This window comes from Archocentrus centrarchus, chromosome 7 (assembly GCF_007364275.1).
Source record: "Archocentrus centrarchus isolate MPI-CPG fArcCen1 chromosome 7, fArcCen1, whole genome shotgun sequence".
NCBI lineage: Eukaryota > Metazoa > Chordata > Actinopteri > Cichliformes > Cichlidae > Archocentrus > Archocentrus centrarchus.
Genome location: NC_044352.1, coordinates 22764049 through 22785796, shown reverse-complemented (window position 1 = coordinate 22785796; position 21748 = coordinate 22764049). Strand labels below are relative to the sequence as shown.

The 21748-nt window shown below is 42.3% G+C and overlaps 1 protein-coding gene across 4 annotated transcripts in view; it reads right to left on the bottom strand.

The window, feature by feature from the left end:
* Window positions 1-21748, bottom strand: part of casz1 (castor zinc finger 1) — a 73430-nt gene that overhangs the window by 17668 nt on the left and 34014 nt on the right. For 2 of the 4 annotated variants that reach the window (XM_030732962.1, XM_030732959.1), the window contains exons 2-6: window positions 13397-13957; window positions 7205-8105; window positions 5458-5523; window positions 2734-2830; window positions 163-327 (exon numbers count right to left, since the gene is read on the bottom strand). In XM_030732962.1, coding sequence (XP_030588822.1) covers window positions 163-327; window positions 2734-2830; window positions 5458-5523; window positions 7205-8105; window positions 13397-13957 — 1790 coding nt within the window. The remainder of the gene's footprint in view (window positions 1-162; window positions 328-2733; window positions 2831-5457; window positions 5524-7204; window positions 8106-13396; window positions 13958-21748) is intronic. The other 2 variants (XM_030732963.1, XM_030732961.1) reach the window with 1 other exon arrangement.

The following is a 21748-nucleotide window of genomic DNA, read 5'->3' as shown; positions in this document are numbered from 1 at the left end:
CTTTGACAGCAAGGAAGCAGTGGTTGTTTTGTACTATATGTAATGCTCAAGCATGTGGAACCATATCTGCATATTTGTTTCCATGTTTGTGCATGTACCTTTGTGGGTTTATTGCGGGTACGTGTGTAGGTGGACGGGGAGATGTGAGTCTGTGTAGTGTACCTGCATGCAGTGGTAATGGGTGCTTTTTCCATTGAGGTGGCAGCCATGATAGTAGACACTGCAGTCGTCCAGAGGGCTGAAGCGCATGAAGCCATGCTGCAGGGAGTTGTCCCTCTTCTTGTGCATGTTGTAGTGCCTGATTACATCCTGCTTACTGGTAAACCTCTGCAAAAGGGGAGGGGGAAAATGTACGGCAACAGGTTGGTGTTTATTTAAACCAGTCACAGAATCAGCAACAAGTCACTTTATCTCTGTGGAAGCAGCAGCTGCAACATGCAGGAGCCAATTGGCAGTTGGGGAGGGATGTGCGCATGGCAATATAGAGGGACAGGATGTCTTTAAACATGACGCATTCTGTGGTTATTAATTTACTTTGCATATCTCAAAGTTGTGCCCTATCCAAATGCAGCGCTGAAGGCCCTGGGAGTCTCTGAATGCAGAGGCTTCCACGTGGAACATAAAGTATGTTCCTCATACACTCTTTGTTTCTGTTCCCCCCCCACCCCCCCCACCCTCAACTTTTTTTTAAATTAAGATGAATCAATTGACATGCAAGATAACAGTTCTGATGTTTTTGTGTCTGGAAAAATTATGTTCCATGCAGATGGTTTCTCAGACGTGCACAGGGGAAAACAGAAGACAATAAAACAAACAAACAAACAAGTGAACCAAAAAAACAGTTTCCCTTTCAATTCGCTGAGATATGATTCCATTTTTAATTAAAGCATTAACGCTCACTTTTGGTGCAGGTTTCGCCTGTAATTATAAACGAATATGCTAAGATGCCTGCCCTCGAAAACTGTAAAATATATTAAATAATAATAATAATAATAATAATAATAATAATAAATCCCTCCCACCCCCAGGAGGCTGGGGGGGGGGCAGAAAAGTCACTCCACAGAGACCTGCAGCTACCAAATCTTCTGTAATTGGGTTTAAGCTGATGTTACAGAAACTGTAACAGGAGAAGCTTAAATCAATGAGACAGTTCTGTCTTCTATCCATATTTATCTTCAGTTGAGGGAAAAACATCAGAAAGAACGATTCTAAAAAGCAACTAATTGCTGTACAAAGTAGGGTAATTGCTTTGTGTCATGTGTTCCACTTGTGCTCAAGTAAAAAAGCCAAGATCATTCCCTTGCCGCTGGCCTGTTTCCCACTGTATCTTTCTGACACACTTAAACTAAGATTTTAAATCTGACTGATAATTGTCTCAGATTTGGGGTTTTTTTCGAGATTTTTTTTTCTAAAAAAAAAAAAGAAAAAAAAGAAAAAAAAACAGATCTCAGGCCTGTACTTTTCTGTTATCTAACGGTGACAGGTTGAAGAGTGGTCGTGGTACATTCGATCCATCAAGCTGTCCAAAATAGGCCATGGAGAGAGCTGACTGGGAAAAAGATCTCATTTTCAGTTGAGTGGTGATGAAGGTTGGGAGCCACTTGCTACATTTATTTTAGGATTCCCACTAGTGTGGCAAGATGCACACTCTCTCCCATGTACAAGCCCATGAAAGGAGAATGTTAAGACTCAGCCAATCGCCCGGAGGCTGGCAGTGGGATAATATTCCAGGAGTGTGTGTCATGTAACATTTCATGAGTTATCGCTTTGAAAGGGGCTGCTCATCACTGCCTGCCTGTTTTTTTCAGTATTGACATCCTGGGAACTGGCTTCCAAAGCATATCTGTGTTTCCATGCGACGCAGCAGCAACAGAGAAATGTGGACCTGACCGTGGAAATTGCCATGATAACCTGAACTAACACTCTAAATAATGACATGAAATGATTTTCCTTTGTATTCCTCCAAGAATGTGTCTCATCAGACTGTGAAGTGGGATTCAAGCAGAAAATGAAAGCTTAGATCTGTAATGCTTTTCACCACATAAACAATATTTATCAAGCGGTAATCTCTCTTGATCAGGAGCAGACTGGAGATTACATCTGAAGATGGCTTAATTCAGAAACTTGTTAAGAAAGGAAAGGAAATACACACAGCTCTAGCTGTGCGTGGATTTTTTTCTACATCTTCGACAAATCTGCCCGTGTTTGTCTAACTCTTTTGGACCATATGCTACAGCAAACACAAGGCCTGTATCATGATCTGCCTTGTGTTTTTTTTCTCCTTCCTGTGCCATACATGACGCACCTCATGGGACCGGGGCAAGATTAATACCGTGAAAGTGGATTAAAGCCAGGCCCCTTACGGTGCCAGTGTCATTAGGATAAAAAAAGAACAAATGGATTTTTTTAAAAAGGCCATATTTCAGGATACTTACAATTAACCTTTGTAATGAAAGGCCAACTGTCAAAGACCAACTGTTCCCGAAGATGCCTGAAAACTGAATAGATGCAAATACCCATAGGCTGCTTGGTAAACTGAAGACCAGCAAACTTTGGCTGTGTCCTTAACTTATCTAACCGTGCTGATAATCAACGCAATTTAAGTGCTCTCTAGCTGGTTTCAATCTGTGATGGTGGCCCTGGAAACAAAATGACCTTTGTGTTATTTATTAAGCCGTGAACAGTCAGAATGCTTGAGAAATGTTAAATGTATATAAGAGATTAGGTACTCACACTCACCTGGTAGTTACAGTCAGGGTCCATACAGTGATAATGCTCTCTGTACTGGTAGGCACAGTGCACGTGTCCACAGTGTTGACTTCCAGAGAACCTAAAAAAAAAAAAGAAATTACAGGACACATTTTAACAGCCACACCGAGCAGTGACAACAAAAGCACATCAGAGCTCATCACACAGAGAACGACCACGGGGATGGAACGGCTGAAGCTTCCAAAGAGGTTGGTTTAATTAAAAAAAAATGATCATCAGCAAATCGAGAATGATTAATGAAGAAATTATTTAAAATCCCTGAAAACAAACCAAATAAAACAGGCGGAGAAGCTTTCCGAGGCATTACGCTCGTGTCGTACTTTCACCTTCAAGGTAACACAGCTCAAACCTTCAAACTGACTTCTGCTCGCAACAATTTGCCCGTCTGTCACACCAATTTCAGCCAAATTATCTCCATTTATTTCTAAAGCAGCCGTAAGAGACCCTTATTACACTGAAACCCCGTTACTTCACAGACATACACACGCAGCCACTCAATCACCAAGAACCCTATGACTACTTTATTTCTCATCGCTGTGAAAAAGCTTGTCAAATCAATGTGCACTTCTTTCAGGTTACCCACAGTTTTGCTCTGTGAGGTAAAGGGTCAGGTATCCTGAGACTCAGTGGCTGTGTCTGCTTTCCCTCTTCAAAACCCGTTTGCTTTCTTTTATCTGGAGTGCACAAACCGGATATTAGTCTGGTGCTACTTCAAAAAAAAAAAAAAAGGCAGCTACTTGCCACAGTACAGCCACTTTTACAGTGGTGATTATAAGCCTGACGATGATGACTGTTAAAATCCTCCAATTACCAGTGAAAACACACAAATAAACATTTGCGCTGCTGCTGCCAAGAACTCCATCTGTTAGTGCAGAGGAGAGGGGGAAAAGGGGGCTAAGTAATATTTTTTCCATCTCTCTCTCTGTTTTTTCCTTGTTAGGATTATCCCAGAGCTGCATTTACAGATCACTTTGCTGAGTTCATTAAGTTAATTGAATGGCATATCCACTACTGTTTTTAAGTTGGCTGCGTGCGCGCGTATGCGTGCATCTGAGCCTGGAAAATAGCGATGGAGAAAGACGGGAGCTTTTGGAAAGGTCTGATGGCTCTTTTAGAAGAAATCAAATAGAACCAGAAGACAAAATAGGTGCGAACGCACTAAAGGCAACATATGGCCAAACTATTAATGGTTTTCCATACTGTTCTTTCACACACATACACACGCTAGTTCACACTGATGAACACACAAAGACCCCCCCCCCCCTTCATCCCCCTGAGACTATGGCCCACCCCTCCGCTCAGTGCCCAGCTGTATCACTTTGCCTCTGGACAATTCCCACTTGCCGCGTCAGGGGGCCTAATGGGCCTCTGCTATTCAGCAGCAGATTAAATATTAATATCGCCACGATACAGAGATTGCAGCGCATCTCCAGTTACAATAGAGATACACAGATCAAAGTGCCGAGGCAATGGTTGGTGCATGAAAGCATTTAAAGAGTGAAAACTGCAACTAAACACTACCAGGAAAGCTCTTTAAATCATCAAACTGTTGTGTGGTGAAGAGATGAACTTTTTTCCCCCCTCTTCCTTTTGCAACACACGTGGATAGAAACACATTTACAAAGCTGCTTTTTAGTGTTAGTGTGCACTCATTAGCCTTGGCTCTAAAGAGGACACTCCCCTGCTTCTACCTCCCCTCTCAGTGCTACATTTGCCCTTTTTATGAGCCCTCCTTTTCCATTTTTTTTCCTCCCTCCTCTTCTTTGCTTTCCCTTTTTTTTTTTTTCTCAACCCCAACACGGAAATTGAAACTGTATCTGGGCTTATCTGCAACCTCCCCGTGCATCAACTGCCGAGATGTTTAGACAAATTTTATGCATTATGCAGCGCAAATATCAAAACAGTTCTTGGCAGTGCCAGCAGAAGCCTCATTAAAAATTCCTTAATTAAATCTTCTTGCAAAATGTAATCAGTCCAAGGAAGGGGTTTTGTGTGTGCGCGTATGTGTGCAGAAGAGGATGTGTGTATGTGTGTGTCTGTCAGTGCCAAGGCTTTGATTTGTGCCCTTCATGTTATGGCTTGGAGAAGTAATCATTAACGCCAAAGCCACTTTGGCTTTTCAAATGCTGTTTTTCTTTCTTTTTAAACGGAATAAACAAACAAGTGATAATCACCTTTCTAGTGTCGCCTCAAGATGAATCCAGATTGGGGGACATTGTTCTGTGTCCACTGAAACATAAGATAGCTCCTCTCCCCTGATGCTTTTGTCTCTGTTGGTGTGAATGACTGAGTTTTTAGATCAGTCAGTGGCTCAGATTTTCAACAATAAACTGCAGAAGTCAAGAGGAACTCGGCCTGATCTCATATCCTCTCATAACGTCAGTCACAGCTAATAATACAAAGTTGCACAAGGATTATGTTCTTCTTAATGTTTTACTGCTTTACACACTGTGAGCATTTATTCAGCCAGTTACAGTAAGCCATCATCAAGCCATTTCTCTTTCATTACCCCTCATCCTTCAGATTCCACTCAGCACATAAATTTCAGTCTTTTCTTAATTAATTTACTGTGCACAGACACTCTCATACCACTGAATAAAATGCACCATAGGTGGATAATAAAAAAGGGTTGCCTCTGTTTTCAGTATATTTTTTTCATTGGTGCAGCACATTGAGGGATTTGCATACCTGGCAATATATTTCTGGTAGAGGTTGATGTCGTCGCTGGCGGGTTTATCTGGTGGCAGACCATTCCTAATGCAAGTGCAAACACAAAAGAGACAGGATTAATGGCGAGGTTGGGCTGCCTGTTGTTAATAAAAACAAACTGACACAATATTTACTTACAAGCCGCTCCCAAACTTTGGACTATCAATATACATTTTCCCGTGGCATAACAGCGTTTTCGTGCGAAGTATGAATCAAGGATGGAAGCATACACTCTTTGATGCATGGTCTCCCAACCAATGAAAGGCAAAATGCAGGAGCAAAAGGACATTAATCTTTTATGGGGGTATTTTGGTGAGTGCTTATATGCAAAACTGGATAATGGGCAAGTGGAGAAAAAAGCTACGAAAACGCCTTTTCTGATACTCTCTAGAGGCTCCGGCTGTAATGTTGATGTCAAGTCGTCTCCAATCAGTCTGGACTCCAACAAATATGTAAGGCCACACTGAGGCTGTAAGTTCACACAATCAAGCTCACTGTATCGGTTTCAACTCAAATTAATTCATTTTAAAGCGGGAAATCAAGAAGAATGTATCACAGGCATGGCCAGGAATGGCACTTTTTCTGATTCCCTTTATGAAGCTGGCAGCAGTAATGCCTGTATAATAACAGTCATAGTACCGTATTGGTCCTGTTTGCTCCCTCTCAGCAAGTGGCATTTAGCTCCATGTGAGCAACTCCACACAGGGATGACCTGAGGTTAATCTGGCCCAGAGGGGAAGATATGCTGCCAGACATTCTCCCTAGTACCCCATCTCCTCCCTGTACACAAGCACCAGACTGGGTCAGTTAGCCACGACTGCAGCTTCACTGAGCCCCAGCCTAACAAAGGCCAAAACCTGAGGGAGAGGTGCCTGAGGGCTCTTGAACAGTGTCTTTGATAGGTCTTGACTAACTAGAGACAAGGTCAGAACCAATCAAACAGACTCTGGGAGCTGTTTCCTACTGGTAGAGCACACAACTGTAGGTTAGCTCCCCAAACCCCTCGTTTGGTTCCTTTAAAGTGCACTCGTCAGGCAGTGTTGAGTCGGCCCCTGTGACTCGCCGGGAGGTTAGTCATGGCTCCAAAGTAATTAAAGGGAGAGTTGTTACACCCTAGCCAAACGAAGGAAGTCAGTCACTTTGCGATGACTGTGCTAAATCAGTCTCCACGGAGTGCTACAGCGAGTAAACAGTTCATGCGCCTTCGCAACTCATCATGTCGTGGATCTATTGGGCGCTATGCGCCATTTCACACTACATTCCCGTTGGCTGCTGTGAAGGTAGCAATTACCTTTGCGTGAGGCTAACTGACTCACAGTAGCAGTTAAGTGTATGTGAGCCTCACATTAGCTCCAAAGGGGTTCCACTGAGAGAGAATCAGAGTGTAGCAGGCAGACCGGTGAGCTTGGTATTCTCCAGTAAACTTAAAATTAGAAATTCTCTGGAAGGCTATCTAAGTTTTCAGCACATTTTAGCAGAGTTAATCCAAAACAAATGCAATATGTCAAACAATAATGTGGTCAAATGCACATATCAAAGTTACCAGTATGAGAGGATTAGCAGCTGGATAATTAGCATTATCTATTGTCCACCAAGTTCTGTATATTTTATCACCTTTTGTTATCTAAGGAGATTAAGTTTTGGGGTACATTTTCAGCTGCACAGAATTTTTAACTTTTTTTTTTTTTAACAACTTCTATGAATTATAAAGTTTGAGCAGACTCACTTAACAGAGGACACAGTGCCAGTGGTGATGGAGTCAGTCTTAGAAAAGCTGGACTTCAGGTAGTCAGAGGCATTGAAACTTATGTGTCCTGCCTGGTCGACCGTAAGCCCCGGGGCAATGCTGGCTCCAGCTGTACCCACAGTGGGGACACCAGGAGCTCCAGGGTTCCCTGGTGCTGTAGAAATGACATTGGGCACCAGTGACGGCTCAGGGTTTCCTGGCATTAGCTTCGGAATTGTTCTGATGTCATATTTTGAAGGGCGACCCACTTTGCCAGTCTTAAAGGCGATGGAACCGCCCATGTCAGGGTTGCCCTCGCCAGGCTTGAAGGGAAGCAGAAACTTGATGTTCTCCAGGTCATACTTTGAAGGTCGCTTGTAAGCATTACCATTCTGCTGCTGTAAACTCTCACCCATCTTCAGCTTCTGAATAAAGAAGTCATACTTGGACGCTCGAGAGGCCATGTTCTGCATGTGAGAGGGATTAGTTGGCTGAGAATTACCCAGCTGAGGTGCTACTGGCTGTTTGTGGTCCAGGCTGGGGGGGTAAATCTGTGCCTCGGCTCCCGGTAGGCAACCGGAGGTCTGGAGCATGGTAGCACTCTTATCTTGAGCCAGTTTTGAGTTGAGGTCGTCTGGTTTAGGCGGGGAAGCATGCATGGGCCAAGGTAGGGTCTCTCCAGCTTTTAGCTTGCGAATGTACTCTTCGTACTTAGAGAAGCGGGCGCGCCGTGAGGCTTCCTCACTGCTTAGGGATGAGGCGTCTGAGGTAGCAGCTTTGAGCTTCTCAAAGCTGATCTTCTTGGTCAGCTCATCCCTTACCTGCTGGTCATCATAACCGAACATTCCCAGAAATTCATTCATGGTGTTGGCTGCATAGTCTCGCAGGGCAGATGCTTCTCCTGCACAAAGACAACAAGAAAAGATCTCCTATGTAATATGTATAATTCTGATAATTAAAGTTTTTCCATTAGCATATGTTTAATGTGTACTGATCTTTCAAGCAGCGAAATTAATCACAAGTCAACCCATTGCTCAAGACATCTTAATCAGTAGTCTAATTCAGGTCACTCAATCAGTCTATGAAATGATTCCCTCTCCCTTCATACTTACTGATGCTCACTAAAACATGTGTTACTGTGTTTTTTCATTAAGTTTGTTAGTTACAAATGGATTAATCTGGTAAAGAGAAAAACATATTTTGTCAAGCAAATTAATGAAACAACATTCTGGCAACAATACTGCTCTGCTGTGGTCATGCAAGATTACTAAATTAACACGACTACATCTACTGCAGTGCACGTTTCTGCACAGTAATAAAAATAATAATAATAACGATAGCAAATTTGACAACAGGAAAAGTGCTTCTGCACTGCAACCTACAACATCTGTAAATGTTGGTGTATTTGTGTGTCTACAACCAGTCTGAGGCAATGCTCTTCCTGTTTTGGTTGCACTGTAAGTCAGTCCTGCAGAATTTGCAGGAGACTGTACGAAAGGACACACTCACTTATGAAAAGAGAAATCTAATCTTCAAAAAATCATTGTGCTCTTGATATTATATATATATATATATATATATATATATATATATATATATGCATGCATATAAGATACTTAAATACTGAGTCACCCACAATATAAAAAATATGAAATTCTGATTTTATAACTTTTAGAAATGAGGATTTGAGTGCATTGCATTTAAAACTGAATTATTATATTATAGGCATTTCAAATCATCCCCTTATGAAACTTCAAATAACATATTTTAAAATAACAAGATTACTGAAGCCAACTTCAAAAATGAAAACACGTTTGCAAACTGAAACATCACTTTTATTTTAAGAGTCCATTAAATTGGACAACTTCCCCAAGGACACGGGCGAAATATAGTTGATGTATAGTTTAATTGCATTATGTGGAGATTAATTCTGCCCCATTAACTTTCATCCAAGTTAGCGCGTGGGGTCAGAGAGTGGGGAAAAGGGAAAGATGATCTGGCCTGAAAGCAGTGACGGACCGAGCTCTGCCTTAAAATAGAGGAGCGTGGATAGAGAGGAAATAACGCGGCAAGAACATGAGAGAGACAGAAATCAAAAGAAAAATGGGAGAAGGAGGAAACACTTGTGTTTGCAGATCCACCTAAATAAAAGAAGAAAAAAAAATGTAATTGCTGCTTTGCCACTTTGCATAGTACACAGCAGGCCAGAACATAGATATGCTAGTAATGCAGCAGATGATAATGTCAACTGAGCCATGTAAAACCTTTGGCCTTCTTAACTCAAGCTTGGCACAGTCACAGGGCCAGGGTCCAAAGTCTTTTTTTAAAAAACCATTTTATTGCTGTTTTCATCACCAGAGCACACACGAGCTGGCGAGAGGTAATATCACCTACCACCAAGGTAATTAATACACAAATATTTCTGCTCTTGTCTCGTATTTCTCAGTTATTGCTAAATCAGTCGCCGTGCCCTGCTTTTCACATCTCTTGCGCAGCATGTAAAATAATCCCCAAATTTCCATCCACCGTGTTGGGGCTGTTCCTCTGCTCAGTGGATCAGTATGAAACAGTATCCGGTGGATCGAAGGGGCATGAAAAATTTAAGAGAAATAGATCAGGTATTTGTGAGGAAACGCTTACATGTTTTCCTCAGATTATTTTATCAGATGTGCCGTGTTTGCACATGTACTGAAACCACAGAATAACTAACATAGTGTACATACAGGTATTCACGGCACACCTTATTCTATACTTTTTAATTTTTACCCACAGTGTTCAATACATCTGAGTGAAAAGTCTTTTTAAACTGTCATTTGAATAAACAAATCTGACTCAATTTTCACAACTTTGGGACTTGTTGGATTTTACTTCTACTTTATTTATAAGGGCGTCTCAGGTCACAGTGTATCCATTTGGCTCTAAAGTTAGGGCAGACTCACCCACACCAGTATGAGTCAGAAAGTGCAACTAAACCTTTATGACTGAAAAATGATATTCAAAAACAGCATGGCACAATAATCATAGATCTCTATTTTCTGACTTAAATATTACATAACACCTCCGGAACAGAGGTTCAGGAGCATACCTGTAACTGCCAATGACTGCAAAGAGAGTAGTTTCTGTCATGTGAGCGCCACATCCCTATTTTCATATTTCCTCACAGTATTATCACCACCTTCTCCCAAAAAAAAAACAAGCAGAGTCTCTTTGTTCATCAGCGCAGCCACGTGACGTGCTATCAATGAAAGGCAAATGATTGGACTTGAAGGGATTATGACGGGGACCGACAGGAGATAACCCTTCTAAAACACCATGTAAATGAGGTTTCTACTCAAACACTATCTGGCTGCCTCTTAATCGTGTCATGTGACACCAAGTGGGAAACTGTGTACGGGTGGAATCGAGATTGAGATGTTACAGCGCACCCCTATTAAATAAAAAATAATAATAAACTATCTCTCTCTCTATTTCACCTTCATCCATTTCACTGTTCGCTAACACGTCTGACATTTCCCTCCGCACTTGCTCGTGTGACTGGAAAATCCACAAAGAAGTGGTTTCTAATCTTGACACTTCAAGCAAACAAAACCCATCACACGACATAGACCTGCCTTGTCTATATTTGAGGCAATTAGGCCGCATTTTCCCTCCCAGATATGATAGCAAATGGGCATTATATCTCCTTTTGCTGACCAAACATGGCCATCAGTGTGGCATAGCTTCAGTGCTCAAAGGACTGAGAGGCAGAGGTGTTGCTGATGATAAAGATGCATGTTAGCAGCTATATATGGACTAATCTAGAGTCTGGATACCTTGTAAACGCCATCCATTTTGAACAACAAATAAAAAGTGCAAACCACACAGCTAAAACCCATGTTTTAATAAGTTTAAGTGGTTCCAGTTTTATCTGCAAACATATAAAAAAAACGGGCTTTTTCATAAAGTACAATAATTTAAATAGAGCTATTTATGTTCATGCCATTGAGTTTAAGTGTGTTTTGTTTAAATGGACAGTGCTGCACTAATAAAGAGCTGCTTTGAATAAATGACACTATGCGCATTTGTTTGGAGTAATTTGTCACACGCACAAAACTATGAGGCTTCAAACTTCCTCACTGTTGGGTTAGTTAATTAACAGGCAGCAAATAGAGAGGGCTTTGAAATAGCTTGAAATGAACAATAACCTTTTACAGTGAACCCAGAATTGCAAATGGAAGTCATGGTCAAGCCTGTTTGATCCATCGCTATGAGCATCTCTGTCATTGCTTTCAAAGTTTTTATTCATTGAGTTTTTTTTTCCATTGACTGGCTTATGAGGGCTCTAATGCGACATCTAAATTATCTAGGAAAAGTATTCTGGGGTTTTGCACTGATAGGAAATCCGCACGATGCCTCAATGTGAGGAGTTAAATGTTTTGAAGGTCGCAGTTTCTCTCATTGATCTTGCAATGTTTGTTAATTACATTGTCACTGATGTTGTGAGAGATAATTAAGCCACTATGTTTATATGCATAATTATGTGCACTCCATATCAGCCTTTGAAAGACAGTGGCGAGAGAGGGAAACAGAGAGAGGCAGAGAGAGAGAGAGAGAGAGAGAGAGAGAGAAGGGGAAAAATGTTTTAATTGTGAGCTGAGCAGAAACATGGCAATATAGATGCCCTAGTTACAATCAACAAAGAGCAACTCAGAAAGAAAAAAAAAAAAACTCTAAAGACAAGATTTGCAACTGATGCAGAATGCTCTCCCTGCAGTCTTCAAACGCCGGCTTTGTTCTGAGATTTTAAAATAGTAAGAGAGCCAGTGAAGGGAAAGGTGCAGGCCTTCTATAGAACAGTAATGCATATTTACAGACATGCTTTTTTAAGGCCATGAAATAAACAAAATGACTAATTAAAACCACAAAACCTTTTTTCATTTGCTTCTGAAATGAAACCTGCTTCACTTTCTGAGAAGCCCCTGCCCCCGACTCTGTGTGTGGCCAGAGCCACGGCTGTACAGTTTCTGAAAACAAAAAGAAATGAAGACAAAAAGCAGCATGTGTACATGACTCTGAGGTACATACTTAAACCTAGATGAAAGCTCGAAAACTGTTAAAGTGAGGTGAGCGAGCACAAAACGAGACTTGTTTGTGTACCGCAACAACCGGTCTCACCTGCAAATTGCCCCCCCCCCCCCTTCTATGGGTGTCGGTGAAGCAGGCTTTATCTATTCATATAACCGAGCTCTGTTTTTTCGCCTTTTTTACAGCTCCACGTTTTTAACTTCTGCAATACAAGCCCAGTGTTTCCGACAGCGCGTGCGTGCGTGTGTGTGTGTGTCAACTTTCAAGGGTCACAAAGTGTATGACACCGAACAGCACTTTCTTTAAAAGATTGTTTGTGGCATTAACGCGAGCACTCAACCTCATTCAGGGGGAGAGTGTGAAGTCTCTGCCGGCTTTATCTATTTGATAATCAGCGAGTTATACCGAGGGAACATCATGTCAATATTAAACAGGGGTTACTGTGAGTCATTTACAAGAGAACATAGTATTGAGGACTTTATTAAATGAACACACGAAGTCACTCTTGTTTGTGGGAAGGTATTAAAATACTGTAGTTAAGTGTGATATTGCACTGCTCTATAACTTCCCCGTTTCTGACTTATTTGACAGCTGATCTCTTGAATTTGACAACTGCAGAAAAAAACAAAAAACAAACCCGAACTCCTCCATGTGAGACTCCTCCGTGTAATAGAGGAGCTTGAAGCAGTGGCTAAGTTTAGTGAGCTTAGGGAAAAAATCAAAGACTCAATATGTAATCCTGGGTGTAATATGAAGCTTAGCCTGGCCCTGCCATGTGCTCTTAGCCCTCAGCTGCTGGGAGAATGCATAAACGCCTAAATGCCTTACGTTGTAAGCCTACTCCAGTTATGAATTTCTTCGTACAGTTAAGTTCATGTTTTCCCCCCCTGGCCTGCCAGCTGAATCTGTCTTTAGAGTAATAATGTCACTGACTATTCATAATGTAACTCTAGAGTGTCTCTTTCCAATAATGGACACACTTAAGCTTATGTGGATGTGGCAATGTCACCTCTCCTCTCTCTAAGCCTTTGAAGGCCAAAGGTAGTGTTGGTGTGAGATGTTTATAAAAGGGTCAAGTATAAGTCAAAGTATGAAACAGACTGATTAAAGGGCACAATCAAAATCTACCTGGAGAGGAGAAAGGTGCTTGGCGACTCTGGGCCTCACTTGGCGGCATGTAGGCGTCATCTTTTGAAGGCCTGTCTTCAGCCTCTTTGTCATCAGGGTAACTGCCATCTTGGGACACCGCCACAGGCTCAGCCTCCTCTCCATTGTCTTCCTCGTCACTGCAACCTTTGGGCTGTACCATGTACACGCCCTCAGGAGGGCAATCTTCATCATTGCTGACTTTGAGTTCGTGCTCCTGCTCATCATCGGGAGCTGGGGGCTCCTCGCCATACTCGCCGTTGACCCACTTCTCAATGGCCTCGCGCCTCTTCTGGTCCTCCTCCAGGCTCTGACTTAGGCTCAGGCTCTCGGGGAAGTTGGTCTCGTTGTCATCGTAGTGGGAACTACCACGCTCGCTGTTTTCTGCTACACTCTGGTCTCCCTCTGCGTTCTGGGAGCTGCTGTCGAACACCACCTGGCGGCTCAGCTTGGCACAGATAGCATTGAGTTTTAGGCCACCTTTTCTTTTGGCGGCCATCTTGGGTTTTCCTGAGGTCGTTTCAGTGCATAAACTCCTTTCAGCTGATGGAAACAAGAAGAAAACAGGTATAATATTAGCTGCTGCTGTAAGTTGTTCACTACCACAGTTATCTGTGTTACAGTTGAAGTAATATTACTCTTCTGTGAACGAACGTCTGCAGACATGCTTTCAGTGTCACGGAAACAAAGTTCGAACCTGCTTTTTCCTGTCAGTAACTTGTACTGATTTTAAGCACCACAATGGAAAAATAAACAGGCATAGACAACAGTGACTGCTCCTATTAATAACATCCAAAAGCACTTAACAATAACAGCTCGAGACTGGAAGGACACCCAGAGATACTGTACATATCTTTCTAAGTCACAGTTCTTTGGTCAGCTCAGAGTTTAACAGAGTGTGGTTGGAAAAAAAAAGAGCGAAAAAAAAAAAAAAAGCTTAAGCAGCTGAAACCATAGGCTGATAGATATCAGACCCCCTGCAGTACTACAAGCTGCAAATACACGGCTACATAATCCTTCACATGACAGCGCTATAGAGACACTGAAATGTTATCTTCACTCTCACCTCAAGAGGCTGTGGTCCTGCCACTGAGTGGCAGGGGGGGGGGGCACTGCAGAGCATTAAAGCTGTCAGGATGTGGAGTGAAATCGTGGCACACTTTTGGCCTTTTTAGACCCCTGATCTCTTATTGGTTATTAAGTGAGATTATATGCTTTGACTGTTCCTTTTTGTCTTTACTAAAAGAAAAACAGTGTGTGTAAAACGTGTCGTTTCTGTATTTTGCAGATCTTTGCTTAAACAAGAACAAGAAAGTATGCATCTAAACAAGTCTTAAGCATTTTTCTCCCCCTGTGTGGCCTCTCTGAACAATAGCACATGATAGTATGTGCTTTGAGGCAGGAATGGGTGGCATTATTTCAACCCAAGTGGGGCTATCTTTATAACATGTCCTGTGATGAGGCAGGAACAGCTGCATGTGGCATTCCATATCCAGAGCTACCTTTTTAGGGCAGAAACTGCACTCTGTTACCTTTCACGTTATTTCCAGAGCAACCAAAGTTCATCCACCAGCGGCAATTTCTGGACAATTTGCAAAGAGGTTTTAAAAAAGTTTGAGGTGGCAGTGACTAATAGAGCATTCACAATATCAAAAAAAAAACACAAGAGAAAAAAAAAAAACCAGTAAAATAACCGGGGACTGTGCTGCGTCGAGGCTCAGTGAAAACAGTTAAAGACCCAGCCACATCAGAGATCTTTCTTCTTGTGCGATGGTGTATTGAATCTTAACTCAGGCACACTGTTGTTAAAGATAATGCACAATATTGACTTACGGATACACCGTTTCAGCGGAGAAAAAATGTGCGATATCAGAGGTAACAAAGTTCTATCTTAAAGACTCGATTCACTTTCTGTATCAGTGAGTACGAGCCTCTTCATTTTCCCTCAGCCATAAAGCCAAGCACAATCATGTGTGAGCCATTGCCTGCATTATGTAAATCACATCGGTGCAACATAAAATCCTGTTTTCATTTTCTTTTGCAAAGCTGTGGAATCATTAGAGGATATGCAATTTGAGGGAGTTTACAGATCACCCCATCGCCAGACAATGCACCCCGCGCGCTACCCACACATGCTTTCTCAGTTACTGTATTTACATTGCGGGCTTCCTCTCTGAAACAATGACTTCAGGAATTATGTAGTTTTGAGGGGCCCGTATATCACAGGCACATTACTGTACAATTTAGAGTCAGACAAATTCAGGCGGGGTGGTGGGGGTGGGGGGGTGGGGTGAAAGGGTCACCTTTAAGAAGACAGCAATTTTGAGGAAAAAGAAAATCAGCTGGAAAAACTATTAGGAAGTGGAAGACATAAATTTTCTTTCTTTTTTCAGAAATGCTCTCCGAAGGAAGATTGAGGTCATTTGGGTGTTGCTGTGGAGGTCATTTTTTCTGTTTACTGTGTTCAGTATTTCATGCTTTAACTACCGATTTCCTTTGTATTGCCATTTCAAGCTCCTTGTAGGAAATGACCCCTACACAGTTGTTTCTTTCCATTAGCGCCTATTTACGTATGATTTTCTGTTAACAATAAGGAGAGTGACTGGAGGACCGAGTGCTACTGATTCAGTATCTAAGCAGGCCATTAAACTGAATTATCAGACATCTTAAGCACATATTCAGTGTTTTCTTTTAAAGGTAGGGTGTGATTTAAAACAAATTAAATATTCTGAGCTTCCCCCGAGGAGGAACATGCTATGGTTCAATGCTTTATGGAAGCAGTCTGAACTATTATTTGTGCTGTGGGTTTTCTGTCCACAGGACCTTTTTTTTTTTTTTTTTTTTTTTTTTTTTGCTATTGCTTACAATAAGGATCACTATGGTAACACTAAGCTGTTTACCTCAAGTCGTTTGTGTGCATGATGCCGTACAATGAGATAAAATCTGTGGGGACTTACACGAAAGAATAACTTTTCCCTCTGGGACCAACTCCCCCACCTCCCCGAGAGTCCAGTAAGCATTCTGCCTTATTAATGAATATCAGAAAGAAAAACAACACTGTCACATGCATCGGACATTATTTACAGTCTGTTTTAGCCTGGTGTGCTAATTGTCAAGGAGGAGACACCTCAGTAAGCACTGGGAGTTGGGAAAAACAGGCAGGTCTGAATTTGAACGCAACAGCTGAAACTAATTTTTCCGACTGCTTATGTTAGCAGTGACATTATTTTTACTGGAAACAGTGCAGGACCACAAAGGAGCGCCACGCAGTGTCTGTATAAGGCCAAAACCTGAGGAAAAAGTCAAGAAACTATTTTGAATACATTTCGACAAGGTCAGGTTCTTTTTCATCTTCAGTCAAAAATAAGCGCAGTGGTGCATAAGTGCAAGTTCTGCTGGGTCCTGCTTCTTCTCAGAGGTGGATGACACAGACTGCGTTTGAGTCTAGCCCTCTGCACTGACAAACTAACTGCTCCTCAGCTCCAAGCCCCACAGGTCTTGTTGGTTTTTTTTGATGCAGAGTGTCTGTGTGCCAGAATGATATCATGCCCAATCAAGTGGTGTTTCAAATCCTAATAACGCTGTTGGAAGTGCATTATTTGTGTGAACGTGCACAGACTGTAATCAAGGCAGCTACGGGTAAAAGGGTGTGGGAGTTAACAATGGTCGTGACTGGCAGGGTCACGGCTTTTACCTCTTTGTGACAAAAAAAAAGAAAAAAAAAGAAAGACCGAGCAGCTCACATCCAAAATGTTTGCAATGAAGAAGCAGAACTACATTTATAACATATAGAAAATTGAATAACTTGACTTTATTGTTAATTCAGAGAGCAGCACGCCATAAACAGCCCAACTCCCTGCAGTGTTTCAGTTTGTATGGAGCGAGCACACAGGAGGGGTCTGTATATAAGAGAGGTAGATATTACCTGTTTAAACTGAAGCTTATCTCTTCAACTAATCAAACAGATACAGGGCCTGTTGTAGATTCCTGCTGAGTTTCAACATGACTGACACAGGGACAACCCCCCCCCACAATATCTCAAGTTAATTAATACAAACAGGGTCTGGGAGATGTCTGTTCAGCTCAGGATTATTTTACAATATGCAACAGAGAGGTGCATTAGCTCTTTAATAAAAAAAAAAAAGAAAAGTCTAGTTATAACTTCATGAACCTATGGCAGATTAATCGACAAGGCTGCAGCTCCCTGTGTGTAGCTCAGTGAACCTTTCATGTCTCTGGCTCTCAAGGGAGATGTATGCGCGAGTGTGCGTGCATGTGTGTTTCAGAGAAATCACTGAGCCACACACAAACATACACAGACAGTCTTGAAAATTACCATGTTTTTATTTTTGTAAATTTACGGCTTGCAGGAAGAGAATGTTTTCCTCTTCTCGCTCTTCCCCCTGCATGGTAGAGAGGCTGCGGCAGCCGCAAGGAAGTCAAGCGGAAAGTCACTGATGGACAACTACGCCATTGCACCCAGACCCCAGCATCTGGCCCCTCTCTCATTTTTATTACAGAAGAATAACAATAAGCAGGTCGCCGACCCCGCCGTGAGATTTTGCCACAGTTTTCTAACAGTCGGTGCAGCCGATGCTGAGAAATTTCCATTTTTCCACATGCATATTTAATTGAGTTTTGTCCCAGTGGTGCGGAAATGATTTGTTTTTTGCTCTCTGTTCACTTGACTCCTCTTCGGAGTCGCTAACCCTGATTAAGACGTTCCCGTTAATTTCCCAGCGCACACCTTTTTTTGTGCATTAATGGTTCTGATCGTCTAATTAAAACTTCTCAGCTCGGCTGCTGATCACCGCTCGTTGTGCCTCTGACCTGAAGTTTTAATTGCCGCATCAGAAGCGATAATAATAATTTTGAGGTTCTGATGATTAAAAACAATGCCATTGCCAACTAGTTGATAGATGGGGGTTTGCGGTGGGCACATCTGAGGAGTTTATGCAGAGAAGAGATTTACAAAAGGGGCTGTAAAGAAAGCTTTATGCTACCAAGGAGCAAGCAGGGTTTGGGGGTGTGTGTGTGGGGGGGGTCCTACCATAGGTGATGGGGAGGGGGTGGCAGAGCATATGGAAATCTCAGAGTCTTCCTGAAGAAACAGGTTTGGCTGGGACTGGGATTTAGCGTTCCCCACCTCAAATCTAAATCTGCCACTGCCTGATCCACTTTGGAGCTCTACTTACTTGGCAGGTTTGCCAGGTTGGGGACGAGAGAGAGATGGGGAAAAAAAGAGCGCAAGAGAAAGAACGATAAAGGCACATAAAAGATGACGACAGTCCAATACCTTCTGCTTATTTTCATAAAAAGATAATAGCACAGTAGGCACGTTACAAAAGGAGCATTGTTCATAAAGTGACTGAAAGGAAAAAAGGAACCTGTGGTGAACACGGCCTTTGTCATAAAACATGATACTGATGAGATATATATGATATGTAGATTACTGTCAAAACAGGAGAAGTGAGTTGCTTGTGATCTTTTTTGAAACAGTACTTTCACACTGTACCATTTAGATCACACAAACTGCAGTAATGATAGGAAATGATTCAGTCATGAAGAGAGAGGCTGCACCCGGGAAACTGCCACCAGCACCAATGTGTCACATTTTGTTCTTTTTTTAAACCACTGGATTTCTATTGGATTTTTTTTTTTTTAGGTTTAGTACAAGATCAATGTTTTGCTGACAAGCTACTGTGCACGCAAGCAGGCAGCCGCATTCATACAGTGCAATGATACATTGACATAAAGTCAGGAGGTAGCTTTCTTCTCCACCCTGCCCTCCTCCTGTCCCTCTCTCACAGATCTATTTTATTATTAATCAGTTGGTTGCACATCTGCCTGCTTGTTTTTTGTTTTTTTTTGCTTTTTTTTTTTTTATCAATAAAGCACTTATTGCTTTTAGTCTAGAATTTGACCTTGCACATTGTCTGCTGTCTTTCTGAGGCTGCTGACCTTGAAGGACCTGTTTGGACTATTTCACTTCAGTTCAGTCCACAGGCTGTTAACACAAGCCCTCAGCCAAGTGCCACGCTCCCGTCACACCGCCGTAAAACACAAACAAGACACTGCAGGACAAAGGCAGACACAAATGGCCCCAGTAACACACTCGCTGAATGCACAGGACAATGGCTGAGGAAAACAATGTATATTACAAGTATAGATGGAGGAGGAAAGACTGTGAACTTGAGGGCAATCAGGCAGGAAAGTTGAGATCTAAGGACAAATACGCCCTCAAGCTTCATCACAAACAGGGTAATTATGGGATTTTCCAGAATAGAGGACAAGCAATCTAAAATGGTCTAAGGGAGAGAAAAAAAAAACAATCTGACATGAGTGACAAGAGTCATTCTGACAGCTACGTACCAAAACAGCCAACTTTTATTCAGTTTGCTGTTAGGGTAATTCATGGGACACACGGCTAACTTGTTAAAATTGTACATCAAATCTGGACTCACAGCTGGCACCAGATGATGACTTAATTTGCAAGCGGGTTGCAAGAGGCAGAAAAAAAAAAAAAAAAGAGACGGGCTTTAAAAAATACACAATCGCACACGGTCCCATGCTTCCACAGACTGAAACAAGGGAAATTTATTCTTGAAGCTTTGTTTTGAGGCTCGTGTTCAGTTTCAAGACACCAGGAGTGCAATTTGATAAGCCAACCGCCATGGTAAATGAGCAGACGACCCCTGTGTCCCTCCCTCATGGTTGCTGTTCTTGGTGAGGGAGCAAGGCAGTGTGGGTAGTACAGTGCAAAAGGGGCTCAGCGGTGCACCTCTCGAGGGCCCTTGAGCTAATATCTGTACAGATTAACTGCTTCAGTTGTATTTTGGTCACGGGGATCTCTCTTTGCCTTTGTGGCTTGTTGGGAGGGAGAAGGGAGATGCGTGTTGAGTGTGTGTATTATGCTCATACTGTGTTAGTTGCACTCTTTCTTCGGCGGTGAAGTAAACGATCTGCTTGCCAAAGAGGTCAGCAGCCCCTGGACTGATGTGTGTCACTCCACATAATTATCTTTGGGGACGTATTTAGTTTACCAGAATCTCAAAGTGTGCTGCTAACTAAGTCTTCAACACCCTCCTACGATCACCTACCCCCTCAATTTCTTCGCAGGACACACACACACACACACACACACACACCCACTGTCAATCCTCCAGGGTAAACTCAGCACACGCTGCTCCATTAGTTATCAATTAATTCTGGAAATCTCCACCTGGCTTGCACACGCAGATGAAGCCAGCGCATGTACGTAGCACCACTCTAAACAGGAAGTTGAGGAGAGCGTGCCTTGTTTGACTTGCGAATGTGGGTGAGAGAGTGTGTTCGTGTGTCCATGCGGGTGGCACTTTTGTCCATGAGGTTAACCTTGATATGAGGCCCTGTCAGGCCAGATAATGTCAATCAATGACAAGCCCTCACAGATAACCCCTAATGTGAAGCCTAAAAAGCAAAGCTGTTTAGATCTTTAGACATGCCCCCTTTCACCAGCATATGAATTGCATTACAAGGAAATGAGCTGTGGCATTTCTTTAATAAGACTCTTAAGACATTTTGACAGCATATAAGGCCCTGCGCCGTTAAAAAAAATTAAATAAGGCCCCTGCTGACAAAGCCTCCTCACACGAGGCAGCGTTCTGATGGGCAGACCCAAGTTCCTGTTAAGTAGAGGAAAGGAAAAGACAAGGGGGGGATGGGGGGTGGACCTTTCCCTCCTTTTCTTTTTTTTTTTTCCCTTTTCTCCAGCTCCCAGGGACTTCTTAATTGATTTCCAAGGTTATGTTTCAAATTTGTTTTTCAGCTCCGGGGGCCTTGTGAATGAGACTACCAGTCAATGTTTTTCATCAATTCCCCTAAATTCGGCCCGGTTCAGACCGTTTGCATCAGATCCCGCCGAACCCCACTCTCATCCCACCTCCTCCCTCTCCTCCCCCTTTGCCCCTTTTTTCTCCCTCTTCTCTCCTTGAAAAGAAAGACGGAGGTGACATTAACCCAAGAAAAAAAAAAAAAAAGAAAGACAGAAAAAAAAACCATGTATTTCCAGACAGGATGCCTGCGTTGACAACATCGATCCCTGGCTACCATTAAAACATTTGCTCTGCCTGACAGACTTTCGTCTTTTGGACTTTATATGCAGCAGAATGAATCACAGGTGCCTGTTAAAATGTCATCCCGTGCAGCTTCGCAACCTATCCGGAAAATAATAATTCAGCTTTTTTTTAAAACTCTTAAGTTTTTACCACTTTCCACAGTTTTGCTATTCAAATAATAATCTATGAAGCACAAGTCCATTTTTTAATTAAAATACATGTTTTCTCAGTGTAAGAG